Source organism: Chiloscyllium punctatum, chromosome 20 (assembly GCF_047496795.1).
Source record: "Chiloscyllium punctatum isolate Juve2018m chromosome 20, sChiPun1.3, whole genome shotgun sequence".
In the NCBI taxonomy this organism is placed as follows: Eukaryota; Metazoa; Chordata; class Chondrichthyes; order Orectolobiformes; family Hemiscylliidae; genus Chiloscyllium; species Chiloscyllium punctatum.
In genome coordinates, this window is record NC_092758.1 from 41,363,226 (window position 1) to 41,377,165 (window position 13,940).

The 13,940-nt window shown below is 36.9% G+C and overlaps 1 protein-coding gene across 3 annotated transcripts in view; it reads right to left on the reverse strand.

Annotated features, from left to right (window-relative positions):
• Positions 1–13,940, reverse strand: part of fam13b (family with sequence similarity 13 member B) — a 107,975-nt gene that overhangs the window by 28,021 nt on the left and 66,014 nt on the right. For 2 of the 3 annotated variants that reach the window (XM_072590752.1, XM_072590753.1), the window contains 2 exons: positions 8,072–8,137; positions 1,125–1,341 (listed from right to left, as the gene is read on the reverse strand). In XM_072590752.1, coding sequence (XP_072446853.1) covers positions 1,125–1,341; positions 8,072–8,137 — 283 coding nt within the window. The remainder of the gene's footprint in view (positions 1–1,124; positions 1,342–8,071; positions 8,138–13,940) is intronic. The other variant, XM_072590754.1, reaches the window with a different exon arrangement.

Here is a 13,940-nt window from a genome sequence, read left to right on the forward strand (position 1 = left end):
TTCCTAATCATCAAAATTTTAAAAAAATGAATACAGCACTACCAATTTTAACAATCAGACCAATTAATTCCCAAGACAGTTTATATATAGCATAATAGGAATATGAAATATGGGTCTCTATTCACCTGAAGGTGAGGTGAAATGGACTGAAGTGCATGTGTAGACATGAACATGTTAATGAGGACCCCAATAATCAAACAGCCCATAAAAATATTGCCATAGTTCGCATATAAATCAGTTACTTGAAAAAAAGAATACTAACACTCCAGGAACTGTAACTCATCTTTGCTCTACATCTGGTCAGTGGGCAATAATTAAACGGAATCAGCAATTTGATTACAAATTGGACTCAACTGGCTTGATTTTCCCAGTTCTATCACAATGTCAATATCACCCTCAATTTTAAGTCAGGAACCCAGAAGTGGCAGAGGAAGCCAATTAAACTATCATTTCTTGGAGGACTGTGGGCAAAGCTATAGAATCCTCCAGGAAAACTACTGAAGCAGGTAAGAGGGTATTTCAAAACAGATACGTTGTAGACATGGAAAAATTTGAAACCAACATTACTGTTATCAAGAATCAGGTCATCACTGTGGAAGGGTAATGCTTTCTCAGGATGGCTTATGGCCACTCTGGAACTACTGGATTGCAATGGATTTGTACTGGGGGAGTGAAACGGAACATCAAAGCTCCCAGCCCTCTTCAGAATACCGTCAAAAATTACTTTTAATGGGGCTCAGCTGGTGGACCATCACCTTTTCCCCAATTGCTCTATAGTGGGCCTAACTGGATTCCTGTCAGTCCCAGTTTGATTCCACATCCAGAGATCACTAGTGTAGGAATGCATCAGATGTTTGAGTGCATAAATTTGTTCCATCTCCTGTCTTCTCACTCTCATTCACAAAACATCACAGCAATGTTGTGGCATTTGAATGAGGGAGCAAGTGAGAAAAACTAAATGTTCATTTCTGACTGTGATTCAGTGGCTGGACAATATGTGAAATGAAGAACTGAATCACTTAGTTGTGATTATTCTAAAGTTGAAAAGAACCAGAACATAATTTGGCATCTTCAAAGAGGGAAGAATATGAAAAAAGCTTTATTAAAACACTACTACTTCATACCTAAAGGAGGAAAGTCCTTTCAAGGAAGAGGTTTTTGAATCAGATTCATGTATAAAACGTTGACTGTGACCAAAATTAAGGTAACGACGGCACAACATAGGTGGTGGGTCCTCTTCAAGGGGGTGGCTAATCAGTCTGCCTGCTTGTGGTGAAAGTTGTGCCTCTCCTAATTCATGTTCATATTCATCCTGCCATGATTTAAATGCAGGAACAGGATCTAAAAAAACAAAATGAAAAAAACTTAGCAGATAATACTTGAACAAACTCAAAATTAATGGATGATGTTGTAACATCATTAATAGAAATCAAATCACTACCAAGAAAAATTCCAATAAGCCAATGTATTTTTATTTCAGTGGAGTACTAGTTGTCACATGGGCAGAATGTGTTCCTTAAATCTCAGCTAGAGTATGGTTCTTCTATCTTACCCAAAGAAAAGTCCGTGGGAAAAGATTGTTGGGGGATTGTTTTTGAGGTCAGGTAGGGGAATAGGGAAAGGAATATACTCTTCAAACTAACGGGCTTCTGCCAATAGAAGCTTCCCCATCCAAAATAAAAGTATTTATAAAATTACCAGTTATCTTATTGACTTGACAGATTTCTCAAAACAAAAGTGAGTGGGGATCACTACCTTAAAAGTTAAAATTTTCATTTTACCATAGTTGAAACTGTATGATATAAGTTCCCACATGGCAATGCAAACAGCACAAAACAGCACTTTAGTTATGGCATTTTGTATTTTTCTTTCTGGCTTTTGATTATTGCACGTTTTCATTTACCTTCTCTTCAATGGCTCCCCCTACTATTTTCAATACAACTCCATTCAAGACATTACATTAAATAGAGTTGCATATATTTTTGAGCAAGGCCTCTTGGATTTTGATCAAATACAAATCTGGATTAATTTATCTATTTCAAACCTTGTTGGGACTAACTGTAGCACATCCTAAAGGCACCTCAGCACAATGCTGCAATATATATCCATATGATTCAACCATAATTATTACAACACAGGAAGAGGCCAGTTGGCTTAGCTATTCAACTATGAACTAGGAGTCATTGGGAAGCTTCAGTTTGCCTTTGTCCCTCCGTAAACACAAAGTGATCACTTGTGGTGGTGCAGTAACACAGTTAGTGCCTAAAAAGCCAGTTTAATAAATCCTACATAAATTTTATGACTTAGCCAGCTGGGACAGTCCGAAGCACAGGGTGGATGTTTTCTTACAATGTGGAAGAAAACAAAACCTGCAAGGGTATGGTCTTCATTTGACTTGCAAATGGTCAGTTCAGAGCATTTGGCAGATGGTCAGAAAATCTTCAGCACATGTTCAAAGAGAATGCATGGGAAACTGTATAACTGCTATAAACTTACAAGTGTTTACTTACATCAAAAACAAACTTTTTTTTTGGAAAGCCAGTCAAACATGCTGTTTATTTACAAGCTTTAGAAAAATCTAATCTTGGTGAATTCATAAAAAACTGTTTGGCTATATTTAATTCATTGATTCCCTCTATTTTTACACAATGTATTAACTTTCTAGATATTTCTTGCATTAAAATTGAAACTGAGTAAATTTAGCTCTAAGTATGTGCTAGAAATTTACATTATGTGGGGGGTGTGGGTGTTCTCTTCTCAGCTTTCCCTCCTAGTGAGCACATTAATTAACAAGAATGGAACAGACAAGTACTAGAAGATCACACTATCGGTTGTTTTTCCATCACAATCTTTTAATGTTCATATTTAAATGGAAACTCTCCCAACTGACTTAAATTCTGGTTGCCACTAGAGATCTTACACTCCCATTTATATGTAGCATTTAAATGCCAGCTTTTCTTTCAAGAATTGGAATAGTAAAATAAAATTTGACAGCAAAATCATCAGAATGATGGACATTTGCAAAAGAGCTCATTCAGCTCATCTGGCCACAGCCAGCAGACATGTAGGCCCCCAGTCCAATTTCTCATTTCAGATATTAATCTGTAACGCTGCAGGCGTACTTCAAGCGCTTAAAGTGAAGTGAAAGGTAATATCCTTAAAAAGCTTTTATTAGCAATGAAATAGCAATATTTCTGACAGAGATAACACACAATGAATTACAGTAGCATGGTTATATAGCACTAATAATAAAACATCCCAAGGTACTTCACAATAATATAAGACTGTATAAATAAAATGCCTCACCAAGCGATGCAAGAACATATCAAGGTCAACAATCAAGAACTTGCCCAAATAGGTTTTAAGGAATGTCATAAAGGAGAGAGGTGAGATACAGAAGCACAGGATTGGAGAGAGGGAATTCCAACCCTTGGGCCCATAATACTCATGCCTTCAGAAATCATGACGAAGCAATCAATCAATCAATCAGGGATGCTCAAAGGGCCAGAATTAGATCACAGGTTTACAGAAGCAGAATAAGTGGCTCTGTGGAGCAAAATCTAACTGGAATGCATTACAATACTTCAGAACTGTGATATTTGAATGGAAATTCTTTGTGATTCCAGTCTAGGCTTGTTCACAGAGCATGTAATCAAGAGTCATGCTTTAAACAGTTCTGGAGGAGACAACACAGTCAGAAGAGTCATCTTTTGGTGGAGTTATAGTCAAGTATTACACCAAAAGTCTCACTTATCCTCTTTAGGTGTATATGAAATAAATAGGAATATTTTAGAATCTATTACAGGTGCACAATCCTTTATCCGAAATGCTTGGGACCAGCTGGTTTTCAGAATTTTTTGAATTTCAGAATAAATAATAGTTTGATGGTAAAAGATTTTTTAAAATTTCACCAAACAGCAGATGTACAGAGAGTAAAACGGACCCTGAAACAGAATTGATGCTGGGCCACGCCCCACATGTCACATCCGAGTAACACGCATCGGGTGGGTGTGGAGTTGGGTTAACTATTTGTACAGCAAATAACCTTGTTAATGAAAAAAAAACTTCATGTAAAACCTTCAGATTTCAGATAAAGGATTGTCTACCTGTATTAGCGATAGGGTAACGGGACACTTAGTTATAATATGATTCAGCAGAGTCAACAAAATTCACGAAAAGGAGATGGTGTTTGACAATTCCAATAGTTTCGCAGATTTGCAACTAGCAGGGTGGATAAATTCGTAAACAATAAAAATCCATGAGGGAAAGCAAGCAGCAAGAAGGACTCAAGAGTCTGCAAAGAAAGAAAGACCGATTAATGATAGTTGGTAAGAATTTGAGATGCTGAATGTATTGACAGAAACACAAAGTTATCAACTGCAATAGGAAAAAATGGAAAAGTAATTTTTAAAAAATGAAACTGGAATACGAATTCTCACCCTAAGTGCATTGTGAGTCAACCTACAGCATGTGGACTGCAACAATTCAAGAAAGTAACTCACCACCATCTCCAAGGGTAACAAGGGTCATGGAATAAATGCTGGCAAGCCAGTAATGCTCACATCTCACTAATGAATAAAACAAAAGTTGGTATTGAGGGGTTTTGGAACCCTTGTATACAGATCACAAGGTAATTAGGAAAGCAAATAGTATTTCAGCCCTTATTAAAAAGGAATTTGAAATACAACAGCAAAGACTACTAAACAAAAAGATATCTAAGGCCTTAGTGAGATCTGACCTAGACAAGTATGCGCAGTTTTGTCCTTATTTGGGGAAAAATATGCTTGCCTAACAGGAGTACAAAAAAGGTTCAATAAGAATGGTATTCAAGTTAGGGTGTCCTACAAGAAGAAATTGAACAGACAAAGCCATTCAATTGTAGTGCGTGCCTCAATGAGATAATTTTAATTCTTTTGAATCTTGACAGAATATTTTCTCTGGCTCAGTAGCTCAGATCTTAAGGATTAAAAGTTACAAAATAAGGTTGTCAGATATTTAAACCAGAGATGAATGGAAATTTGCTCATTTCAAGGATTGTGAATCTTTTTGGAATTTTCTATCCCAGACCAGTTGATAGGTATATTCAAGACAGATATTGGCATACTTTTGGAAACTAATTGAGACAAGGGTATGGAGAGGAGGTGAAAAAGAGAAGTTGAGATAGACGATCATCAATGATTTAATGGAATATATGGTTCATAGGACAAAATGATCTATCCCAATTTATTATGTTCTTGAATTGTTAGAGTATCCTGTAGCACTTTCAAAAATCAACGAGAGTCCTTTCATTGTACATTAAGAACTAGAAGCAGGAGTCGGCCATCTGACCCTTTGAGCCTACTCTGCCATTCAATAAGATCATGGCTGATCTTTTTGTGGACTCAGCTCCACTTACCCGTGCTCGCACCGGATCCATTAAATTCCTTTATTGTTCAAAAAAATCTATCTTGGCTTTGAAAACATTTACTGAAGTAGCGTCAACTATTTCACTGGGCAAGGAATTCCATAGATTTACAACCCTCTGGGTAAAGAGCTTCCTGGCCCTTCTCCGTGTGTTGGGTAGTTCCTGCCTTTTCCTACTTTTGCCTAAAGGTGATTACAATGACCTGGCTATATGGCATCTTGGAACATGCAAGGTTTCAAAAGGCACTGCAAAAGGCACTTTTATTTTTCCCGTCTCATTTCCTAGGAATTGGAGAGAAACAGGCATAATAATTCAAGGAGGAATTCAAATTCAGCAGCATTTATATCCCATAACAAAAAAAATCAGCAGGAAGTTTACATTTAACTTCAATATTTTAAATGTCTCGATTTTACAGGTGGGAAGGAACCAAAAACACAAGATTCCGAACCAAAACAAAAGTGGCAGATTGGAGATGCTTTATGTTTGAAGTCATAAAAGGATTGCATTTTAATATTTCTTTGAGCTTTCTGTCTACAATTTGCTCTTCCTGTAGCTTCAAATGAATTCTTAATGCATGGCGGCACAGTGGTTAGCACTGCTGCCTCACAGCGCCAGAGACCCAGGTTCAATTCCCGCCTCAGGCAACTGTCTGTGTGGAGTTTGCACATTCTCCCAGTGTCTGCATGGGTTTCCTCCGGGTGCTTCGGTTTCCTCCCACAGTCCAAAAATGTGCAGGTTAGGTGAGTTGGCCATGCCAAGTTATAAGGTGAAGGAGTAAAAATGTAGGGGAATGGGTCTGGGTGGGTTCCTCTTCGGAGGGTCGGTGTGGACTTGTTGGGCCAAAGGGCCTGTTTCCGCACTAGGTAATCTAATCTAACTCAGCATTTCCAACCAAGAGTAGCAAAATGTTCACAACTAATTTTGGTAAATCATTCCAATTTAAATTAATGAAGTAAAACATCAGGGTCAATATATTCAATTTCAAATTTTGAAAAGCTTTTACCTATACACAAATGATACTAACTTTGACAACAACCTGATTAATAACTTAATTTACCCTAATAAAAATTTCAATAATTATTAATTGCATTCAGATAGATGTCAAAGAAAGAAGTACAAAATTAAAATTATTTTTAGCATCAAGATCAACCCCTTCAACTGCTGACAAATTTACAGAAACGACAGCTGCCTAAACTGGTCAGTTTATTCCATGTTCAGTTCATATACTCCAGTAACATTACTCCAATGACAAGTGTCCATTAAGAACTAAAAAGTACCTTAGGATTAGTAAACCTTTCAATTCACTATGTCATTATTATTACTCCTTTATTTGCTTCTTTCCACTTACCCTCCCTACACAGTCATTTTTAAAGTTTGCTCTACTAATTTTGAAAGTGCCTGGCTTCGATACATGAAAGCAGAACAAAAATACTACAAAAAGATGTAGTTTTAGATTTTAAACTGCAAACCTTTTCATTATCTTCCAGTTTTCACAATATTTTTGTCAGACCAGACGTTAGCAATTATGATTCTAATCATGTGTATGAAGAAATACATACATTCTGCAAAGGAGACATTTATTGATGTGTGTACCACACAAAGTCAAAATCCTGATTTTAAAACTTCAGGGAACCAATGGTCAAATCAAAATAAATCAAGATTTATTGAATTTAATCTGAAAATTATTATACACAGATCAATTAGATGTACTAAATACATATAATTGACACTAATTCAGAATGCTAACATTAACCCTTTGAGTACTGAATATTTTAGAACTTTCAATTCAAAATCATGATAGCAATCATTTGCATTAATTTTAAAATTTCAAAATCCCAAGTTCGAAAAACAAAGTAACTAAAAAATAATTGTTCAGTATGCTTTCTAGTCTTCAGCTCTTTAACATCTGTAATCCAGGATTTTTTCCCTCTACTCAACACTGACTCCTTAAGAAAATTACAATTCCAACTTTTGCCAGTCATCCTTCAGTATTTCACCCCCAAAGCGATTCTTTTAAATAATGCTAAGTAAAATATTTGATTGTGACTCAATGCAGTGGAGTCAGGTTTGCCCTCAATCAACCTCACTTTCAGTAAATGTTAAATGGATAGTAATGAACTGTGTGGATCTACGAACAAGAGATACCAAGCCAAATTTCAGCATCCTATTGCTAGTTGCACCAGCATTAGATCTGGCATATTCTCAATTTGTGTGGCTCAATAACATATCTTTACACATTGAACAAACATCAAAAGAGAATCATTGATTTCTAATGTGCAGATCCACTGCTACAATAATTAAAAGATGCAGACTCAAGACACAAATCACGAATTGTACACAATCAAAATAATCAAACTTATTTAGAAAATGGTTAAAAAGTGTAACTGGCCAAGAAGTGTATAATTTTACAAACGTTAAAATACTAATTCAGTGTTAATAAAGATCACAGAACTGTGATACTTCCAGAATGAATTAATCAGTTCACCAGTTTTCAAAGGGTTAAAAATTAGTTTTCACAGATTCCATATCACATGATTAAAGAGTTTTTTAAAAAAAATAGAAAGCCAAATCAGTAAGATTTCTTTTTCCATGTCACCTGAAGCTTTTATTCTTGATATTTCTAAATGCTGGTTGACTGAATGCAGATCGATGGCAAAGCATACTTACCATTCCCATCTCTTTGAAGATGCATTGTTTTGAAATCAATGAAGGGAAAAGTGATTGTACATGGCGCTAATAGAATGAAAAATGGCAAAAATACCAGTGTGAGCAGCAAGCAGTCACAGACACCCCATAAAACACAAAAATAAAACAGAAAATACAATCACAACTAATTCACTACCAGAATCAAAAACGGCATTTGCTTTTATGGTAAACATGTAGCATAAAATAAAATACTGAAATAAGCTGTAGCAGATTTATGGAGATCTAGATATGAAACCACTTTAATACAATGCATTCTACGTCAATTCAAATTTGCATTTGCTTTACTCAGATGGCATTGATTCTCACACATTGAGTCACATGAATGTAAAACACTGCATTATTACTAATAAATTTCCTTTCTTAGAAGACACAAAACCCTCCAAAATCGTTTCCACTCTCTCCCTGGAAATGCATTTTCTGCCAAAAGCAAAGTTGAGACACTCTCAGGGTACATTCAAATGGTGCCCAAACTGATGTGCAACAATTAAGTATCATTGCAGCAACAAGTAACCACTAAATCCCTAGATGACAACATTAGGATCGCTTCAGAATAATATCAAACATTCAAGTTGGGGAAATTAGCTTCTTTGCTATCACCTCAGTGCTGCATCAAGAACCATTACAATAATAAAACAAAGAGTTAGCTGATATAATCAAGTACTAAAAATTCAGTCACCTACAACAACCTATAAAGCATTCAGTGCCATTTAACATAAGAAAACATGCTAAAACTTCACAGGACCGTATGCAATTAAAGCTTAGCACGGAATCACACAAAGTATCAGGACAAAAACTGGGTTAGTAAGACAGCTTTTGAGTATTTTAAAGAGGAAAGAGGGAGAAACAGACTCACAAATATTATGGAAGATGTGGGCAGGTGGCGATATTGTGGTTCAAAAGAGAGCTGAACAGCAAGTAGTGGTTGAATTTCAATGCTTAGGGTCTAAGACAATTAAAAGGAGGGTCACCCATGCCACAGCAATTAAAATTAGGGATGCACAAAAGGCCAAAATTGGAAGAGCACAGACACCTCAAAAGTAGTTCAGAGACAGAGAAGGGAGAACTCATGCAGAGATTACAAAACAAGTAGAGGGACAGAATTGATTGAAAGAGGATGGAATTTGTGGCAAGAATCATCAAACCAATGCTTATCTTCTCAATTTTTAATTGTGAAAAATTTCTTGCTTATTTAAAACTGGATTCCAGAAAGCACTGTGACAAATCAGAGCCTGTGGAATTTTTGATGAGAAAAAACAGAATGTCATTAAACGCAAGGAATCTAATGTTGAGTTTTTGGACAATGTCATTGCATGTAGATGAGAAATAGGTGCTGGCCAAGAATATTTATATTGTCGGGTGATTATAGAGACAATCTTATATGGAGAGAAGCAGTTGTGAGTGACTTAGTAGCTCTAAATAAAATGAGAAGGTAACAGCAGTAACACTGAGCTGGACAAAAAGGAGAATTGTTGGAGATTGTAAAGTGGTCAAAGGATGCAGAAAGATCAAGGAGGAGAAAGTGGTAGGTTACAAAATGTCATAGATGCACAAACTAATTTGTCTCTGATGATTTCAAGCCAAAAATCTGGTGGAAGGGGCTCAAAAATTGAGTCCGAAGAAATATTATTGCAGAATTAGGAAGCAACAACACATTCAAAAGATTTTGGAGATTGGAGATGATGCAATGCAAAGAGTTGAATTTTAGATCAACTTCTATTAGAGAAATACTGCAAGAAAGCCATCAGGATCAGCTTTTTTGCAAACTGTGCCTTTTGTTTCATTTAGGAGCTCTATCTACTATGTTTCTGGTCTTCTGATCCTAAGTGTCAAACTGAAATTAAACTAATCAAAAGGTATACCAACATACCTAACAATGATTTAAAAACATACCAGAAAGAAATTTTAATTGCGAACTCAAAATAAACTTGGTCAGAACACGTGTGATTAGAGTAAATGGGAATCCTCTGAATATTATCACTGCAACAGAACCAAAGTTTATTCAGTACAACTTTTTACCAAAAAGTATTTTTTGGCTGATAAACTTTATTTTTTTCAATTCCACACAGATCAGTCACATCAAACTTCAACGATCAATAAGAGATTGCTATACGAGTTACAAAGCCTTGTCTTTGAGTGGCTCCATAGTAAATCACACCAAGTAGCATATATTTTTCTACTCTGATTTTCTATGGACCAATCCTTGTAGATGTGTAATAATTTCCTGCTGACGGTGGAAAACATGACAAATAATTACAAGAGAAAAATCAAGAAAACAAATCTTTTTTTCAATGAGGAAGAATAACAGGAGTAAATGGAAATCAAGGATTGAAATTATGCAATACTATACATATAAATCAAGTTTTAACAGTATTTTCAAAATCAAAACACTCAAAAGATGTTAGCCTTTCAGAACGAACTAATTTTCAATTTACAATGCTTCAATTTGAATTTCTATGATTAACTTTTCAGCCATTTGATCACATTCCACTCACCAGTCCAATTTTCAATCTGATTTAATGCTTCCCTGCCAGCAGTTGCGGCTTTTCACCAACATTTTTCCCTACACCAGAAACCTTTAAATTCTGCTGCAGTGACACATCAGAAAGTAATGATTATTAAATTAGAATCTATATACCACCCTGTATCTTTGTATCTTAGTACAGACTCCATTGGGGTCTCTCACCTGGAATAAAAAGCATTAGATTGTATGAGCATTCCTCAAACTTATCTATCTTTAGGACCTTCTGCCAAAGGAATCAGAACTATACACAAATGCATCCTGATAGAAGCACCATTCATTTTCAAACGAACAAACTGAAATGCAACTGACTTTACAATCCATTCCAGTACCGTTTGCTTTATTGCCACCCACAAGCTAACTACCCAGTGATAGATTTTGTGTTACAATTTGAAGGTTGCATTTCGGATTGGGTTAAAACTGAAAGTACTAATTAATTGTATGTTTGTCTTGGGCATTGGGTATCACTGACAAAACCAGCACTTACTGCCAATCCCTCTTGGTCACAGAGTCATATAGAGATGTTGAGCATGGAAACAGATCCTTCAGACCAATTCGTCCATGCCGACCAGATATCCCAACCTAATGTAGTCCCACCTGCCAGCACCTGGCCCATATCCCTCCAAACCCTCCCTATTCATATACCCATCCAAATGTCTTTTAAATGTTGCAATTGGACCAGCCTCCACCACTTCCTCTGACAGCTCATTCCATACCCGAACCACTCTCTGCATGAAAAAGTTGCCCCTAAGGTCTCTTTTATATCTTTCCCCTTTCACCCCAAACCTATGCCCTCTCGTTCTGGACTCCCTCATCCAGGCAAAGAACCTTGTCTACTTATTCAATCCACGCTCCTAATGATTTCATAAACCTCTATAAAGGACACCCCTCAGGCACTGACATTCCAGGGAAAACAGCGCCAACCTATTTAACCTCTCCCTATTGCTCAAATCCCTCAACCATGGCAACATCCTTGTAAATCTTTTCTGAACCCTTTCAAGTTTCACAACATCCTTCCGATATGAAGGAGACCAGAAGTGCACACAATATTCCAAAAGTAACCTAACCAATGTCATGTACATTCCCAACATGAGCTCCCAACTCAATACTCTAACCAATAAATGAAAACATACCAAATGCCTTCTTCACTATCCTCTCTACCTGCGACTTTACTTTCAAGGTGCCGTGAACCTGAACTCCCTTTGTTCAGCAACACCTCCTGGGACCTTACAGTTAAATAAACAAGTCCTGCTAAGATTTGCTTTCCCAAAATGCAGCACCTCACATTTATCCAAATTGAACTCCACCTGCCACTCCTCAGCCCATTGGCCCATCTGATCAAAATCCCGTTGTACTCTAAGGGAACGTTGTTCGCTGTCCACTACAACCTTCAATTTTGGTGTCATCAGCAAACTTACTAACCGTACCTCTTATGCTCACATCCAAATCATTTGTATGAATGACAAAGTCAGATGATGGCGATGAAATGAACAGCGTGTGAACATATCGAGCAAAACAAAAAGAGAATAGGTATTTGGCTCTCAGCTTTGTCCACTATTCAATATGATAGCGGCTATTCTGATTTTAATCTCAACATTCTACATTCCTGTATATCCCCAATAATCCTTCATCTCCTTGGTAATCTTGTACATTTCAAGTAAGTCAACTTGGACTCTTATAAACTCCAGAGGATAGAGGCCTAGTCTGTCTAGCCTTTCCTAATAAAAGGGTGCTGCAGAAATATTACCAAACCTAGATCGTTTAAAACGTAAGAGGAGCAAGCAGCTGTTCCCATGCATCTGCTGCTGTTGTTATTCTGTACTTTAAATTTAAGATATGGGGTGGGGATAGTGATCAGTGACTCAAATCATACATCCTTCAACTTTTTTTTTCCCCAGCTCTCATATTTATATACTATTTATGGCTGTTAGGCACAGTTAAGTGTAAAGTTAATGACAACAGCAGATGTGGTTTTTAAAAATGTATTCATTCACAGAAGAGTGTTGTTAGGACAGCATTTATTGTAAACCATAATTTCCATTCAGAAAGTGATGGTGAAATGCCTTCTTGAACTGCTGCAATCTGTGTGGTACAACCACAGAATTATTTTGAAAAGGATTCCAGCATTTTGACCGAGTGGCAGTACACTCCTCATTTAACGTAGAAGTAATATCTTCAGAAAATCCTAAATTTGTTAAATATGATTTCTCTTTCATGGATCCAAGTTGACTCTGTTCAATTTTGCTATTACCTTCTAAACATTCATTCAGTAACCACCACCTGTATAATAGATTCCAAGGTCTCCCCCCCCCCCAACCCACTCCCAATGACAAACTAACAACTCTGCAGTTCTCCATTCTTCCTCCATCCTTAAACGGAAGGGTTAAATGTACTTTCCAGTCAGTGGGAAACTTTCCAGGATCTATAAAATTTTAAAGATAACCACCAGTGCATCCACTATCTCTCAAGCCAGCGCTCACCAACATTTACTGCCCCTTCGTGTTTTAGTTCCATCATGCTGAGTCTATCCATCTCGATCCTTCAATCTAAGATTGAAGTCCCTTTTAATGGACTATTCTCTTTCCTCAAGACTTAGTTGTACAGTCAGAGTTTTACAGGAACAAAGAAGCCCTTCAATTCACCATGTCAATACCAGTCATCAAGAACATACCAATTCTCAAAACCATTTTCAAGCACTTGGCCATAGCTTTGCATGCTATGACACTTCAAGTGAATCTTCTAAATACTTCTTAAATGCTGTGACGGCACCCACCTCCACCACCACCCTCTGGGTTACATCATTATTCCTAAAATCCCTTCTAACCTCCTGCTCTTTGCCTTAATTTTATGCCCCATGGTTACTGACACCTCAACTAAGGGTCAAAGGTTCATTCTGATCTATCCTTTCTTTGCCCTTCATAATTTGGGAAACCTCAAGTCAGGTCTGCTCTAAGGAAAACAATTCTTGCCTATCTAATCTTGCTTAATAGGTGAAAGATTCAAACCCAGGCAACATCTTGAATATCCTCTGCATCCTCTCAAGAGCAATCACTTCCATGTTACAGTGTGGAATCCAGAACTGTACACAGCATTCCAGCTGTGGCCTAACATTTATATACAGCTCCATCGCCTCCTAACTCTATGCCTACACTATTAAAAGGAAAATATACCAAACGCTGCTTTAGCCATCTTTTCTACCTGTCCTGCTGCCTTCCATGGACTTGCACATGGAAGTCCCTCTAATCTTGAAAAATTCAAATCAATCAAATCCGTCAGACAAGATCTCCCTCTGACAAAGCAATGCTGAGTGTC